At 39.5% G+C, this 18,558-nt stretch overlaps 1 protein-coding gene across 1 annotated transcript in view; it reads right to left on the bottom strand.

Annotated features, from left to right (window-relative positions):
* SPAG16 (sperm associated antigen 16) overlaps window positions 1-18,558 on the bottom strand; it is a 356,401-nt gene that overhangs the window by 160,201 nt on the left and 177,642 nt on the right. Inside the window, exon 11 of the mRNA XM_031604580.2 lies at window positions 8,958-9,101. Coding sequence (XP_031460440.2) covers window positions 8,958-9,101 — 144 coding nt within the window. The remainder of the gene's footprint in view (window positions 1-8,957; window positions 9,102-18,558) is intronic.

The raw sequence follows: 18,558 nt of genomic DNA, 5'->3' as shown, positions 1-18,558 counted from the left end.
AAGCTAAGAATTTAAGTGACATTGTAAAGATAAGATAAATAATGCAATATAAAGTCCAGCTATCTTTTTAATACCATTAGGAGCTCAAATACATTGAAGGTCACACATTACAGGTGTGAGGACTTAGGTCCTTAAGAAGGAGGCTTTAAGGAGATGCTTTGTTTTTTGTGATGGAGGGGCAACGAGGTCACGAGTAACAACTGCATTATATTATCTGAGAGAAAAGAAAGATGCAAACACAGAGGAAAGAGATTAGAGAAATAAACCACAGAAGCCCTGTAAGAAATCCCAAAGAATTCCTGAGTTTGAATTGAACTGTTTGATTTGACCAAATTCAAATTCACTACTACCATCATTAAAATTATTTCCAAGACAAAACCAAAGTGACAACATCGATCCTTTGGAATTCTATCTCACTTTGTCATGGAAAAGGGTTTGAAAAACACAGCCAAGGATTGAGTTTTATTATTTAAGAGAATTCATGCATGTAAGACTGGCCAGACATCAAAGAGAAAACATCAGTAGTTAAATATTTATTACACAGAAAAGTAGAGAAATATCATCCAATAAAATATATTACATAATTAAATATCCCTTGCCTTTACTCATTATTTACTTTGTGAGGAAGATGTAATCCTTCCTCAAACCCCTAGGTGCACAAAAAAAAAAAACACACCACAGTTTTAGCAGAAAGCTCCAAAAATGAAAGCTTACTGTTATCCTAGCATTCACTTTCCAAGCTGTTGGCACTTGTGGCTGTGAACCTGCACCCAGCCCTTGGCAGGAGAGATGGGGTTTTGTGGCATGGCTTTGGCCTGAGGGCTGCTTGGGCAATGAGCTGCTTGGGGGCTGCCATCAGGGTGCTGCTCTGAGCCATTCCCAAGGTGTTCTGTAAGACTTTATGATATGCTTTTAAAGCAAGATTGCCTCCAACTTTTTTTGTCACCATCTTACAGACACGTTATGTGTCTGTTCTTCCTTAGCTGCTCTCTTCTGCTGACAGCAAACTGCCATAAGGACAGCACTAGCTCTGGGGAACAAGGGACAAACCTAAGTTGGTGGCTTGCTTGGAGGCTCACATAAACATCCTGTGAAAGGGAATTTACAGTTCAGAAGCCACATTCCTTTCTACTTCCCTCAAGAAACGGGAGGAAAAAAAGTTATGCCTCTCTGTATGCACATAAAAAAGGGAAGTAACATGTAACAGGCAAAACACACAAACAAATGAATAAACCAGCTACGCTTTCCACAACATTTACAACTGCAACTCCTTTACAATGCACAAGAAACGTAGAAAAGAGACAGGAAGCAATTGGCATCAGCATCTTATCATAAATTCCTAAAATGCAGAAGACCTGACTTCACTTTGGATGCAAAAAAGCCCTAAAGCCTATTGCAAACCACACGCACAACCACCACGCTGAGGGCATTCGAAACAGCTCCCGTCGTACCACTGCTTTTACAAGTCTCAGCCATACCTGCAAATCAGCAGAAATATCTAACAGGACACTCAAAATGGTACTGACATGAAATTACTGCTCTTAGGAACAGGATGGCAGTTTACTTTAAGCCCTCTATTCATTAGTTCTACACAAAGATTTCCAGATGTTTCCAGTGACTGACTTTTAAATTTTAACAAGTACGTAAAACCACCTGTAAAGGCAACCACAGAGTGGCTTCATCAAAAGGCAGCATTTTATTGCCATGTGTTTTCCTCCTTTGGAAAGATACGTTTGGACTGCTCAGTAGGAAGACTGCTCCTCCTGTCAGCTAGCTTCCTCTCTTGGTCTGCCATCAGCATCTCTCTCTCCTGCTGCTTGCTGAATTACTGTAATGGAGATATTATTAGCCAATCACTAACTTGGAGTGGTCAATATTTCCACCGACCAAGAAGAGAAGCCAAAGATGGTTTTCCAATAAAGCACGGTCGTTCTGGGTGAAAAATAAAGCCTATTCAGTAACCACACTATGGAAGAGCAGATTTTTTGCTTTTTAAAGAAATCAATGTAATGACAGACTTTTAAGGTTCCTGATATCAAAGAAACACGTTGCATTTTGTATTTCGTCCTGCCAAGTATTTCTAGCTTTGAACAGCTTTTAAAGGACAGTTCAGGGAAGTGAAGAATTTACTTAGAGAAAAGTAGCGCACACTCCCAACAAATCTCCACAACTGAAGCAGCTGAGCCTCAAATTCAAAATTTACACAATAGCAACTTGCTTTTTTCTTCCTATTGATACGGGAAACTGTACTGCTTTAAAAGTAGATGCAACAATCCCTGTAGAATGCTACCAGCCTAATTAGAAATGACTCTGAAGTCAAATGATGCAGATGGCCCACGGTCTGCTGGTACAGCCATCACAAAGACAGAAGATAGAAGGTAAGGTGGATAAGGATGACTTGACAACAACAAAACCATCTAGAAGTTTGGACATCTGCTTGATATCTGGGTCACATAAGAAAATGCTCCTCAGCACGGCAGGAGCAGCAGAAAAAAATCCAATTCTGCACAACAAAATAGCATCTAAACGTGTAGCAAAGTTACAATTATTACCATCCCATATTTTCCAAAGGCACATTGCAGAATTGATCTCTAAAGGAAAATAAAACAAGATGCATACATCGCTTTTTCTTAAAGCTCATACTCACCAATAGTTAACACGTCACTCTGAAATGATATAAAGCTTATTATAGAAACACATCCCAGAAAGCCACAGAGAATAACCAGCAGTTGCACATGCCAGAACAGATTAGTATGGGTAGAAACATTTGGCTTGTGAGAGTGGGTAGAAGGGGAAAAATTTTAATCAAATCCATTACCTGGTTATCGATTTCTTTTTGCCAGACTGATCCTGTAGAATACTTATAAAGCCTCTGACATTGAGATGTTTGGCCAAAGATATTGGATTAGTCTAAGCAGAAGCTGGGCTTCTCATGTAATCTCTCATATTTCATTTATATGTGATTTATTCCTTTGTCCAGCAGAGGCTTTTTATTGATAAAAAATAATGAGATTGAGAATCCCAAAGGAAATGTAATGCCCACCCACTCAAGCATGCTTGTGAAGTAAAAATAGTAGGCTTTGTTGGCTTGAGAGAGAATGACGTTATGCAAAGACTGTTTCCTTGTATAAGAAGCTTGAAGCTTGCCAAAGACTTTTGAAATAAACCAAACTATTTTTGAAATAAAAACGTTATCACACTTTCATGAAAACACCAAATCCACGCTTGACACTGTAGGCTGGGGAACTGACTAAAAGATTTCTGAAATGGTCTTTTCCCTGCAGAATAAATGAACGGAGATTCCTGTATGAGTTCAGTTTGATGAGACATCGTACCAGATGTGCAGTCTGCTAAAAGCGATGCGTTACAGCCTGCTGGGTGACTGAAAATTAATCACACCCGTCAGAAGAACTTTCTAACCATTGTCAAATTGAATACGTAACCCGGTAACTGAAGGCTTTGCTCAACTACAGGAGAATCAAAGGTTCTCAAAGAAATTAAATCATTATGCCTTTATGACAGAAATACTGTTCAAAAGTCCTAAGGAAAATGTGCAGGTCTATCTTGCATTTCTTTAATAGCTATTAACGGTAATAAAAGGATAAATAAAAAACATCTGTTTCAGTAGGAAATCCTGAATAGGGCTTTAAAGCATCTATGTCATGGCACAAATCAGAAAAATTCTATTTCACTATAGCCAATGGAGACTTCTGTGATTAACATGAGTCTTACAGCTCTTTCTTATGTTAATTCTCAGAGCAGATTTAGAGGCTTTTAAGTCTCAGCCTGGTTCTCTGTAAAGCGTGGTACTGAAAAACCAGCAGGAAAAGTCTTCTAAAGATCATCGTTCGTGGACTATTCATTCACAGCCACCTCTGAGCTCCTGTCACTAAGAGGACCTTAGGTATAACAGGAGCTCTCCCGACCAGTCTTAGTTTCTGAATACAGAGCTCTTATCAGTGACCTCTCTCAAACCATCTCAGTTGTTTTAATGTGACTGTGTGTCAAATCCATCCATTTGCTGAGGCTTCTGTGTCACATATAGCATTATTTAAAAAAAATATTAGTTGCAATACATAACCAAACAGAAGCCAGCCGTTTGTTTTAGTGTCAGGTCATCTGTCTCACTCTCTTCAAACCCTGAAGCTATTTCTTCACCGAGCACTGATATATGAGAGCGCTGTTATTGTCAGGAAGGCTGGCATGGATCAACGCATCAGTATCTACCAGTAATAGAGCCCTCCTCACCAGTTTGGTCTGTAGGGAGTCAGGAGCTGCAGAGGTAAGGGATGAAAAAAGAGGAACGCTCCCTATTTGCAATTCACCTTGATAATCAAAGCACTCCGCCTCTTGAGCTACATGAGTGTGTCCACTGTGAGATGCTGAAATTGTACATATACCTGCCAAGCTGTCGAGTCTTGTTTTTGCTCCTCAGCATCTCCCTCCTTCTCCAAGCACAAGCCTTCTGGGGCTCAGCGAGCAGAGGGCAGTGTCAGATTCTGCCTGTTACTGCTGAACAACTGATCGCATCTGTCTTGAAATCCTGCTCCCTCCTCCTTCCCATGAATCCCTCCCCTGTTCAACCCAGCCTCTCTCCCCCACAGCTCCATCAGAGGGTTCTCCATGCCCTCTCTCCATTCCTCAATTACTGCATGGCTTTGAGGTCAGTGCTTTCTTTTCACCTTACAGTTCATCCAGTTCACCCCTGGATAGGTGGTTTTGTTTTGTTTTAAACAAGCCCAACTGATGAAACAATAAAAAATTTAAATCATGTTAAAATAAAACCAAAGACTTGACTGAGTAATAATTCATTTCAGTTTCTCAGTTCATTCTGACTTTTCAATTTTGCTCAGGGATTTTTGTTCTATTTTTTTTTAACCTTAAAAGTGCAACAAGGAAATTGGTTCCACTCTAACAGTCTACTTCCAGAGTCGCACATTTATCATTCAGTGCTCTTCAAAACTGAGAATATATCATTATCTTTCTCTCATTCAGGATCTCCAGTAACATTTTTGACTTGGGAAGCCACCATAGTACTCAGGTACTCATAGCACCACACATTTCAGGGTGGAAAAAGATTATTCCAAGCATCCAACTGTGTTTTCCATATTATATCCTATGCCTTAAACATCCCCTGGAGCCACGGCAAAGCTAAAGCAAACAGCTTTTGGCTGCTTCTATGTTGGCCAATGTAAGGTTGTTAGCAACTCTGCACTGCTTAGCTTTACACAGTTGGAAGAGACCTTGGTTTTACAGGCCAGCACTTCTGCAGACCAAATATTAATAGACATTTCATTGCTGATCATCACTAACCTCTCAATCACTTCAGGAACAACAAAATCTCTGCTGTCAGTAGCCTGCTCCTCTGATGTTCTGCAGAATCCCCTAAATCTTCTGGAGGATTCAAGCCCAGCTGCAAATACTAATTCCTCCCTCCCCTTTATTCAAGGCTTCCCATCCACCTCCTTAAGATATTTTGCTAATTCTTCCTGCATCCTGTCCTTGCACTGCATAGATTTTTGTTGATGTAATATCACCTCCTTTAGCTTTCACAGACATAACCTAAAGCTGCTTTTGTTCCAGGAGAACATGGATTGTTCTTTTGGCTCAGCATCTCATCTTTCTCTTGCTCAGACCTCATCATCTCCTTTTTCTGCAGTATTGATCATGACTACCTTTATTTGTAAGATGCTTGATGCACTTACCCTATCTTTTTTCTCTCCCCTAATTATCGAGGAGACAATTCCCACCTGCAGTTTTCCAACAGTAACAGAACTCACAGAAAATCCATGCAGCTCAAGATAACTCTTGTGGCATTTTTTTGTTATAATAAACAAACCAACAACAGTTTTGATTTCTTTGCTCAGCAACTCCTTGAGTTCAAACAGCAACTGAAAAGATACAAGCAATTTGGCCTCTGTCTCAGGTGAACAGGAGGCTACGAGGAGCTGACAATTTGACAATTTTCAGTGCAAGTCTTAAATAGCTTTCAGAACCTACAGTTGGTGCTTTTTTTTTTTTCCTCTTCCAATTCAAAGGTTTGTAAATAGAAATTCACTGTATTCCACAGAGGTGAATGCTTGCATGAAAGGGGCTACAAACATTTCACAAGAGTTGACATGTTGAATATTTATAAATACATTAAGGATACTACACATTAATACAGACAGACATGTGTGCTTAGCATGAATATGGTGTTTAACAGCTCACCAGAACTTTCTAGGACATTAACACACCTCTGCTACGCCACAAAGTTTAATTTTTCAGCCATTCAGGAATGGTAATGATGAAGATAAATCCAGTACGTGCCCTGAAATATCTTAGTGCAATCAGACTAAACTTCTTGAAGGTATAGCAAAAACATCCCCAACTATTTGTTGGAAACTCTCAGGAGATGCAGCTTTTACCTTCTACTCCAAACAACTCAGTCCAGCTGGCGTTTATAAGCAGACTGCACAGCTCTTCAGCTAACAAGTTCACGTTGGCTGTGGCAACAGTCATTCAGGCTCCCTCTCTCCTTCACAAACATAAAAAGCAAGCTGAAAAATATTCCTATAACAATAATACAATTCCTGTGATAGCTTACAGCAGTGACAGGCACTTGCAACAGCTAATTCATCTACAGAGCATCATTCAGCCAGACTGGAGTCGAAAGAGTGTTTGTTTTTGAAGTTTGACCAGTTGCCATCCAACCTTCAAAGAGGAAGCACTGTTCTCCTCCCTCCATCCAGCTGCTGTCCTCTGCTGATGACAGCACCTGTTTGAAGTTTTATTTAAAAAGCTCAAGGCAAAATTCTGCACTCAAATCTGCAGAGAGCATCACAACTGATGTCCTGCTGTCTTTGCACACAAGGAGCTGGTCTGCTTCTGTTCCAGTGCCCTGGGAGCCACCTCAGCACAGTGAGAGGCTACAGGGAACAGATTCTTTTTACAGATGGAAGAGCATCAGGCACAATGTAACAATGCACCATATAGACAGGAGGTCCAGCACATCACGTGCTCTCATCTACCCACTACGTACAGAATATCTTTCAGACTAAAGGTGGAGATGGATCTAAACCTGATTTTATAGATATAGAAAATAAAAATTAGAGGACAACAAAGAAAATGTAAAAGCAAAGGAATTTAACCCATATTTCCATATCACAATTAAACAGTCCAGACGAAAATATTTTTCTTTTCAACTTCTGGATGAACATCCTACTGAATATTTAAAACAGAAATAAAACTAGCCTATCTATATTTGATTCCAGAAAACTTTTCTGAGAACTTTCCATTTCTACTTCATTATTTTCATTTCTGGAATACCTGATATACAGGGGGGCAAAAAAAAAGTATGATTAAATGCCTTCTGTCGCAATATATATTTTCTCCAGTAACATAAGACAATATTGTAGAAGCACTGCTTTTGAATCACTCCAGAGCATTCAGCAGGAGTCAATTTATACTGCAAGTGAATAATGATGTACCTCAACTCATTTTAATTTCAATAATTGAATGAGAAATAGGAAAGTCTATTGAAAGGACTGTATTCTGGTCAAAGACTAATGAGAAAACAGTTTTGAGTCTTTGAGTCAGCGGGTGTCATGGTAACAATGCATTATCGAAATCTGATTAGCGTGCCCAGCAGCTTTATAAATGATAACATGCTCTTCTAATTGTATTTCCCTTTCTTTCCCTACGATGAGTTTTATATTCATAACTGGTAAGAAGCAAGGCAGCATTCTGTTCAGCTAAAAGTTAGGCTTAGGATGTCCAGCATGCTCACAAACTTGGTGCAACTTGTCACCCAATAATGGAAAATTTTTTCCTACAATGTTGATGTAAGAAGCTGAGACTTACTGTCTCTCCCCTTCCTATCTCAATTATATGGGATTTTGAAGTCACACATCACTCTTTCCTTTCAAATCTATGAAACTGTTTCTAAGGATATATACATGAAATAGAACATCGTGAAGCATGAGTGTCTAATGAAAAGAACTATTTTTCACAGGTGGAGAGGGTGCAAAAGTAAAGCAGAAGGGTTAAAATTTGCCCCAGGAAACATTAGTACAGATTCCTGAGGTTTTGAAAAGTGGGATTTTAGAGTGTTTGGAGGACTGCACACACATTTAACTCACAACAGTATCAAAAATTGTGAGGAATTATGAAGTTAAATAGGATTCTTTTCTCCTTCTCATGAAGGAAAGAACTAATACAGATTAATAAACACAATGAAAATAGGAGGTTAGAAGCTTAGTAATATTCCTTTTATAACCAAACCAGAGGTAAGTACCCTAACAGACTTTCATTAACAGTAAAGGTTCTATCACAATTGCAGCCTCAAAAATGTGAAGCAAAATCATTTCAATATACAGACTCAGCCTTAAAAAAAACCACAAAAACACATTTTCTTACAGTATAAGAGCACTATTTTCATCAGGACGATCAGGAAATCTACTAAACTTCTGGCTTATTTCTAAGACCACTGTACCCTAAGTATTTGTTTCTCATTTTCCACATTCACGCTTGTCTACTAATTCAGCTCCAAATCTGTACAAAGAAAAAGGAGAAAAGCTCATGCTCTTATTCTCCAGGTAAGCTAGAACTCATCTAGTCACGTGACAAATAATACAAGAAAACAAGTTTTCTGTATTTTTAATAATGGAACAGTGTTTGTTACAGTGCATGAACACAAAGAATACGCGGTCAACTTGATCTAAAAGCTTATTACTCCTTGTTACGTGCACTGGCACGTGGACAAAGTTTAAGACGTACAAAATACTAAAAGCAATCAGTGTTAAGTCAACACAGCAAAAGCCAGAGGAACACTTATCTACATGTTTGGAAATTCAGCAGAGAGCGCAGGGTTACGCCGAGAATAGAAAGTCATCAAAGCAGGCCAGTGAGCAAAGAAAGAGCAAACAAGCACTCCCCAGAAGAGATTAGTACTTGTTCAGGGGACTGTTTGCACTAACCTTGGATGGAAGCAGCAGCCTGAAACCCAATCAGTGTGACCTTCACCCACCATGATGATGTCCCCATCAGGAAAAGCCCACATTTTCCATAGGCGGTCATCACTGCCAGTGACTACCATGTCTTTCAGGGGATGCGAGGCCAAGCTGCAAAACAAAAGAGAGGCAGGTCATATTCTGTATCAGTATCATTTCAGCAAATTCTAAACATGACTGTTTCTGGACGGACTAAAGAAGCAGCAGCGTGACGCTCTCTATCACAATCAGAATTTAAAATACTTGCTATGCAGATGAGTTTCTGCTTCTACTGATGAAAAGAGCAGAACATGACTGACATCTGTGAAACCAGAGTTGCTTCCACACCCTCTTGAAGTTCCAGTGCATTAAAGCACTTGAATGTATGTTTCTAAGCACCTTGATTGTTTTTAGAAAAACCCAGCAGGATAACACAAACAAACACAACCTGTGTGAATCGCTATTTCCCACTCAAAATAATTTCAGAAGTACTGGCTTGTCAGCCTGCTGAAGGGAATAAGGACAAAAGGACTGCTTTCTCCGCTGTCCCCATAGGTCTGAAGTCCTCCAGCACTGAGAAATAGCTCAAATTGCAGTCCAGTAGCTACTGGCTCTGCCATCACTTTAGCACCAATTCACTGGGATTAGGCCACGGTCAGAAAATCTATTTCAACTCTATACTCAAATCATGTAAACATGTTTTCCATTTTGTATTATACAGCACACCGGGACATAATGGAAATCACATACTTATCACGTCCCTATACTGCAAACTTGGTTTATTTTTGATTTGGCAAATGTAGCACAGCCCAAAATGGATCTAGAGAAGAAAATAAATCTGTTGGAAAGGTAACGAGTGCATATTTCATACAGATTTGGTTATTTGATTTAAATTACTGTTATGCTTTACCATTTGTTGAACATCAAAAAGTGTCTAGGAGCTGAATGAAGTCCCAGTATTATTTAAACAGACTTAATCTGGAGTTCAGAATTAAAATGCAATGAGGGAGAAAGGAATCACAACCTGTGCATGCACCTATTTCAGTTGCGCACCAGAGCTGACAGTTTTCAGAGAGAAATGCTTATAAAACACAACCAGAATAGAGAGAGAAGATGCCAAGCGGCTAAATGGGAAGAAAAGAGAGGTCATAAAAGGCACACAATTACTCTATCACGAGAATACCTTTTTTAAAATAGGATCTTCCTCCTGCATTGTCATTATTTCATAAAATTCCTAAACCAGAACTGCAGCTTCTACTATATGGGGAAACATGATTCCCTCTGTCAAACCAATGCCAAAAACACACTCATGTCATCTAGCACATCTGTTCCTGCAGTTTAAGGCACAATCTAGGAAGATTCCTACAGATTCAACACTTGGATTCATCTGTTAGAACAGGATATTTGGGTTTTACTCATTCTCTAATTTCTGAGAGAGAAAAAAAAAAAGTGTTTTTTTGTCTTGACCTAAATAAGAGTAACTCCATTTGCATTTGCAGGGAGAAAAGAGAAGGAGGGAATGACGTTATTTAAATTCTCCAGAGATGCACAGAGAACAACTGTATCATTTAGATTGGCCATAAGAGATATGTAGGAGGGCAAGGAGGGAAGAGAGATAAAAGAAGAGAAATTAAAATCTTGAGAAGGCATGCCAGTGGCTTGCAAACTACTAGGTGAAGACAACTCTCGCAGAATTTCCCTACTATAAGGGACCTCTGACACACAAAAATCCTGATACAACAATGCTTTCTGGAATACACACAGGCACATAGCACTACGAGGTGTGCTATGCAAAAAGAGGACCCCACTTTCCAGAAAAATTAGTGGGATATCTACAAAAGATGAATCCATCAGGACTTCATCCACTCTTTCCTCAGGTTCTGAAACGTCAAAACAGGCTGCATTAAATAGAATCTTTATTGGCATGCACACAGTAGTGCATATAAGCATCACATTGATTAGCTAAAGTTTTTCTCGTAATCTATTTCAGATAATTCAGATAGCAAAACTCTCTCTCCATTTCTCAGTCGCCAATTCTTCCCTTAAGATGTTTTGTGTTAGTTGAGTGTATGCTTATTAAGACTTCCTATCAGTTCTTTCTCTTACAATCTTCCCAAATAATTGCTCTTGCAGATGCATTATACAACTTATATTAAATCACCATGTAATCTCTCACTGAAGATTCAAAGGAAAGTTGACACAAGTTGGATCCCTCCTTGCTTTCGGAACATACTTCACTCCTGGCTCGGCTGCAGCTGCCCATCAATACGAGCTGTGCTGCCAGGCACTCTGCCTCATCTCCTAGGAACATTTCTCCTTCCCTCAACCCTCCCAACACATTTCCTGTCCAGCTTTTGAGAAGTCAGAACTTATCCAGTGGTAAGAAATTTCTGGAGAGCTTAAAGACAATCCATCAAGTGTATTCTACATGGAAGAAAACTTCTGGTCATCACAACAAAACCCACAAGAACATATTTCACGGATTTTTAATTGCAATACTCTTATAAAAGTTGCTGTCCAACATTTTTTTCCTCCATGCCAATTTTGTAGGGACACAGTGCACACTATTTAATTAACAGCAAGTATGTGGCATAACCACTGTCGCACTGCTTCTGAGAAAGGGAAGCCCATTCATCCAAAGAGAGTTCTATACGCAACGTTAATTAGGCATCCTTGTCTTCATTTCTGGCAATGCAGCACACTATAGATTTTTGCTTCATCTCTGTTCACAGGCTCTAATTATTTCCAGCACAGGTGACTTTGGGTAGATTGCAATGAAAATCAATAAAGGAACATGCGTGATAGAAACATCGGTTTTCTCCTCCTCTGGGGTGGAAGTGGGATCAGAAAAGACTTAGTCAAGAAAAAGAAACTCAAAGATTTGCTGCTGTTGAGTGCGTACGTTTACACAAGTCATTTTGGCATTATAAGCCATTCTCATTTCTTCAGCACTTGCCATGGAAGATATATAGTGCTCCCAGTAATTTGCTTTCAAAACAATCATCGATTATTCTAATTTATTTTGAGTAATACATAAAAATATGCTATCTTCAAGATGGAAAACACTTTCAGTCTCAATACGTACTGCATTTGATCACTCCATATGTACAAAATCAACCTGCTGGTTAAAAAGTGTTAAAGCTGTCTGTGTATCCTTAACTGTGTGTTTGTTTCAACACCAACACTGACTACAGTGCACCAGGGCAGGGAGATATCAGTTAGATGATAAGGAAAGCCTTCTGGCAATAAGATTTCTGCAGCACTGGAACCAATAGCTACCTGCCATCATTAGGCTAGTCTTAAAGTTCTCAGAACACCTTGCACCTATTACCCAGGCAGACCCGACTGGTTATGCCTGATGTACCTCCAAGTCCTACAGTAGCAATGCTCCTCCAGAGTCCCAGCTCATTCAATGAGCAAAGCAGTGCTCATACCTGAGGGGCAATCATCAACTTAATAAAAGCACCACCTCAACCCACTTTGCACAAATAACTGCAGCTTAACCCCAATTTCACAGATACAGAACACTGAGGTGTAAGAAAAAATCAACTATTTTTTCAAAAATAATTTCAGGGGCTAGAATAGGTCACCAAAAAAATTACTGGATATTCAGCAATTCTAATGTACAAGATCTCAGGAGACTGCAGGAGCAGCAGGAGTCCAGAACTCTAAAATTAACACAGAAAATTTCTGTCTGAGGAGCAACACCCTGGTGAAATTAACAATGGCTCAAAACCCAGCCTTGTAATGGAAACTTGGGGAAACACAGATCTCTCTACCTCTACCATTAAGCTCTCCAGGCATGCTGGAATGGAAAAGCAGAGCAGGCTTTGAAGGCAGGAATATCACAGGCACCGAATTCAAGAGGATGGCTTTTCATTAAGGCCTCAAAGCAAAACAAAGCGTGCTTCAATTTTAGGAACTGTTTTACTGAAATCAGGGATCCTCTTCACACGCATACACCTAATTACATCGCTGGAATAGGGCCTAAAAATCTAAAGAGGTTTTAAAAGCTAAAATTTTATTCCAGCCCCGATTTTGCTGGCACATAGCTAGTGCTGAGACCCAAGAGAAGTAAACCAATCCGTTATGAACATAAGATGTGCAGGCTGCACCACGTAACAGCATTGCAGTTTTTTACCTCCTGTGTTTGCAGGAAAATGGAGGCCGGAAATCCACGGCGCTTCAGTTAGCGGCCTACGGTGTGGGGAGGGTCCATGCCACCACCCCTCTGCGGCCTTGCTCTCTAATGTTAGGGCCAATACACCACACAGGAGTTTTACATCATTAGAAGGGCTGATTATTATCTGATGATAGCTTGAAAAGCCATAAATGGCAGCCAGGACGGAGTCTTTTTTTTCTCCCATCACAAGCACTGTGGAGAGGGAGCAACCGAGTACTCAGTCAGCTCCTTTCTCAAACAACTTTCAGCACACTTTTTTTCCCTCTTTACCTCCATAACAGCAGCAAAGACGATAGGATATACCAAAATGGCTCTCATGCTCAATTTCCTGTCAAAATCTGGTCCCCAGTGTAAAGTTTATCCGAGCTGCAAACAGCAAAGTGCTGCCCTGAGCCAGGTGCTGCAAGCAGCTCTCCCTGCCACCCAGCCCATGCAGAGCTCCTGCCGAATGGGTTTTCCTGACAGGAATGGCAGTCTGTGCAGAGCCTGTGCTGCATCAGGGGAAGGTCTGCATCTCGTTGGTTTCTCAGCCTATCTCGGCCTCCTCCTGCCCTGCTGAGCAAGCAAGAAGCTGGATGCGGTCTGGCCCTCAGCCACGTCACCCAGCAGACACACCACAGAAGCCTCATTAGCCATTATGCCCATTACACTTTGCCCTCATTTGTTTTCTTTGAACCACATCTCGCTAGTACAGTTATTTCTACCACCTTTTCATCTTGGCTTGAGTTATCTGGTCTCACCTGCCAGTGTACTTGAGCAACAATTGGAACCCTGACATTTAATTCAAGGGCTTATTATGCAAGGGTAGCATAACTGAAAAGCTTTGTTTTTCTGTTTGAGGTCTTAAAATGTCTCTTTTTAACAAAATGGAACAGGGAAGAAAGCTTGCAAAAGAGAACTGAAAAGAAAAAAAAAAGGATGAAACACAAACTATAAAGAGAATTTAAGTAGGAGAAAGCACCTACAGCACAGAGCTTGTATCTTTTGATTCATTTATGTAAATGCAGTCTGTGACTGAGCTCATTCACAGTCATGTTTAAAAATCTCAGTCCTATCTGGTAGAAGTCTGGTCTGCTTCCCAAGCTCGCATCACACAGGAATTGGGAGCAACGGCCGTGGCTGGGACCTTACCATTCCTTGTTTCATCTGTCTTGCCTGACTATCAAGCCTTGAGACAGAAATTAGAAAACAGTCATACAGAAACTTCAACCCACATTTCGAAAAGACTTAATAATTTAAAATGCTATCCAATGTACTTATTCTCACCATTATGCAAAAAACATTTTCAATCTTAGCTGCAAACATATTTATTCTTGGGGAAAAGCATAAATTCACACACTTTCCAGGGCTGATTTCCTCAAATCAGCCTTCCTATTAACAAAACAAGAACTTCAAAAAGCGAACACTACACAGCATACAAAGCCTCCACAAATAATTGTACTAAATGCATCATTATCACTCACAGATATAGACACGGTTGTAGTGATAAGTCAGTAGAGCCTATTTTGTGATGCTCCGTGCTTGATCGCTTTATCCACTGTGTTTGCTATTATCAAAACCCACTAATTTGTAATAGCTTTCTGAGTATTTGTAACCTACCTAGGTTTTACTGCATTAGATTTGATTACAGACATGCTGGGCCACTCTAAAATCATTACCTTCTTAACAGCTAAGCTTAGCCCTACATCACATCTTAGAAAAATTCAAAACTATCATGTTGATTTGCATGTGTTTTATTTAGGTTAGATAATATGCACATTCTTGAATTATGCACTGCCAGGAGTCCTGATCATTTCACAGCATATTAGCTTAAAAACATACATAATCCCTCTCAAGATAGAGCCCTTAATCACATCACAGAAAGAGAATTTTCCTAGAACCTATATGATAAATTGTCCATGTTGTTATATACTCATGTACTGCAAACCTCAGCAACCCAACATTAAGCCTTTTATCTAGGATCATGCTTGTAAATAACAACAGGCATGAATCTAAATCAGTTCTTAGAGAATCTTCGTTTATTCATTTCTTCCTTTTGCTTACAAGGTTGCTGATAATTACTGCTGGCCCAAAAAGTCACTTTGTCTACAACATCAGCTGTTACACATTACAGAAACAGCATTTCTAACCTGCCTTAAACCAAAGCAGTGAACAATCCAGGCAATGTTACTACAGAGAAAGCTACTGTTTATTTTCAGACTGCAGTTTATTATTGTTGTGCTGATCTTAGTTTTGTTTTTCTTTTTTATTTCCATTGTCCCACCATTCAGATGATGACAAAGTTGGGCACGGAACAATGGACAGATATCACATAGTTTGGAGATACTTCTATGAGTCTAAACGTTTAAAAAAAAAAACCCACAGAACAACAACAAACTAATCCATGAGTCACTCTGAGTTCACAAGTTCTCATTTCATATGCATCTGAATCAATTTTCCAAGCTGAGTCAACTTACCCGGTACCCGCTGCACTACAAAAAGTATTTAAGCCAAAAGAAAGAGCAGCAACAAAAAATTAGAAGCTATAAAAAATGTTGAAATATTCACATCTTCCCCCAGTGACTCCACTGGGGAATGAGAACTACACCCCCCCCTACCAGGAATGATTTAAACCATGGCTGCTACTGTCAGCAGCATAAAGTTAAAGCATTCAAAATAGCACTGAAATCAGATTTCCCAGGTCTGCACAATCTTGAATCCAGTCCTGAAAGCGATTTCACTCCCCAACTCAGGCCAGATCATAGGCCAACCTTTGCCAAGAGCCTACATATATGTGTAATATACATATTTTTATTATTATTATTTTGTTGTTGTTTTACACCAAACCTGTGACAATGAACCACTTCACACATAAGGCAAAGAGAAAGGCAATGCAGGCAAACTTGCATAAACCTTCCCCTACTCAATCCGTAATTGTTGCCTGTTTTTGACCTGTGCTTGTGGGGTACTGAGATAATAGCTTGTCTTCCCTTGTAATGAAAGACAAACTGCTTTTCTAAAAGGCAATTTTAGCTTGACCAACTTGAAAAGATGCAGATTGCTTTCTCAAAAGCTCCTATCTGTGGCATGGTTTGAATTAGTTTTCATCATTACTGTTAGCAATTCCCAGGCTCCTGTTGCATGGCAGCTTTTTCACAGATGATTAGGAGCAGTGTTGTGGTATATAAGGGTTTAGAATGATACTACTCGAAACTTACCAGTTGGTAAATTCTATTAAATTATCAAGGTTGCTAAAGAAAATATTTATAAATATAATTTGCAATTAGGGCATTAAAGTGTCAACTCACTTTTCTAAATCAATAAGAAACTATTGCATTAACTTTTCAAGGTCACTTTCCTCCCCTGTTTCCTTCACACAAACTTTCAAAGCAGGGAAGGGTATGCTCTGTGCTCTGTTTCAGTACCATAATGCAGAAAAACGCTTTCAGCAACAGAATTAATGGAAACTCTTGTGGAGAGAAAGCTGCATAAGTAAATAGTTTCTTCACAGTTTGGACTCCGGTTGCATCCAGCACCAAGAAACAACACTGATACACAAAAATCATGCTCTTAACGCTGCCAATCTTCGTAATCAGACACGTATGTATGAGAAAGAAATGGATTCTGGGCTCAGAAGGGATCACAACAACTCTCTAGTCCCTAAAATGGAAGCTGCAGACCCCAGAAGAGCTGCTGAGCCCCTCACACTAGCTGCACAGTTTTCCCAACAAAGCAGGCCACTCAACTTGTTCCATGATGTTTTGAGAGAGAAGTTTTCCAAGCTATTTGTTCTACTCTAGCTTGTCCTGCACAGAATTACAGAAATATAGGCTGCCATACTCCAGTTTGTACCTAGGATGGATTGCGCAGACTCACCCAACAAACACTTGTGGAAGTTCTCCTTTCAAACAATGTTCTATATGACATGTCTAGGTGTTTGGAAGAGGAGGAGGATTCATTTGAAGTTTTTTTTGAATGCTCATCTCTCTGAATGTAAATTACACTGATTACCTTACTACTTCTCTCATGAATACAGAGAACAGTTTCTATTTCCTTAAAATCTCATTTATCAGATGGTTGTTACTAACATCTTAAACTCAATTCCCTAACTCATCCAATTCACTAAACTTTCTTAAAAGTCAAGATCAAACACGGACACAATATGTCAGCTGAGGCTTTGTTAACCTAACATGGTAGAAAGCACATCCCTCTTCACACATTCCACAAGTACCTTTCCCTAACATCCAGAAATAGGACATCGAAGCCTAAGTTTCCTGTTTTCTCTCAACACACATTCCATTTTACATTTGAATTCTTTTTCTTCAGCATATTGCACGCATTTCATTGAATTTCATCTCGCTGATGAAACCTCGCCAATTTGTCAAGTTTATGTTGAATTCTGATCTGATAAAGAAAGTTATTTGCATCCTCTCTTAACTTGGTGTCATCTGCATATTTTATAAGCTATTCTGTATTCCATCACTCTCACTGCTAATGAAAACACTGAACAGAACTGATTTCCCAAGGAAATTCTCAGAATGAAACAAACACTGGAGTTCAGCCAAGAAGTTCTTGCACCCATTCCATACCACTGGTTTGTACTAAAACTCACCTGGTGGAAATACACACAATAAATATTTAAAGACCTTAAGTGCAAGAGATGCCAACATTTGCCTTACTCGACTGTTGCAATAGTTCACAATCCTCTTGGGGGGGATGGGGGGAGCTGAAATTGAAAATCTGACCAGCTTTATTCTCCAGCTGCACATAACATGCAATTTATTCCATCAAAAAGAGAATACCCACCTCCAAGAACTACAGACTGACTGATGGATTGCACTAGATAATTCCTTAAAAATTCTATGGATTAATTTTTACAGACTAAGTACAAAGTGAAGTTAAGAATGCCTGAGATGTTTAGGAAGACTTGAACAAAAAAAAATATTATGTTTTAGGAGAATCGAATTATTCTTGTTTGCAGCTGATGGGTTTGCTATAAAATTATGTACCATTGCTTGAAAAAAAAAAAAAAAAGGACATCCTACTGAGCAAAACCTTTGAAAGTACATGACGTGCAAGCAGAGTAATGATCATAATGATGTAGGACATCATTTGTTTAACTATCTTCTATCCACACTGGTAACTAGCAATAGAACAAGAGGGAATGGGCTCAAGTAGCACCAGAAGAGGTTCAAGTTGGATATTAGGAAAAATTTCTTCTCCACAAGAGTGAGAATGCACTGGAACAGGCTGCCCAGGGAGGGACTGGAGTCACCATCCCTAGAGGTGTTCAAGAAACATGTAAATGCTGTACTGTGGGACATGGCTTAGTGGAGAAATATTGGTGGTAGGTGGATGTTTGGACTGGATTTTGGAGGTCTTTTCCAACCTTGGTGATTCCATGATTCTATTCTGTAATCCTCCCAC

The sequence above is a fragment of the Phasianus colchicus genome, chromosome 7, assembly GCF_987193195.1.
Source record: "Phasianus colchicus chromosome 7, bPhaCol1.hap1.1, whole genome shotgun sequence".
In the NCBI taxonomy this organism is placed as follows: Eukaryota; Metazoa; Chordata; class Aves; order Galliformes; family Phasianidae; genus Phasianus; species Phasianus colchicus.
Note: the sequence above shows the minus strand (reverse complement) of the source record. Positions and strands in the feature narration are given on the sequence as shown.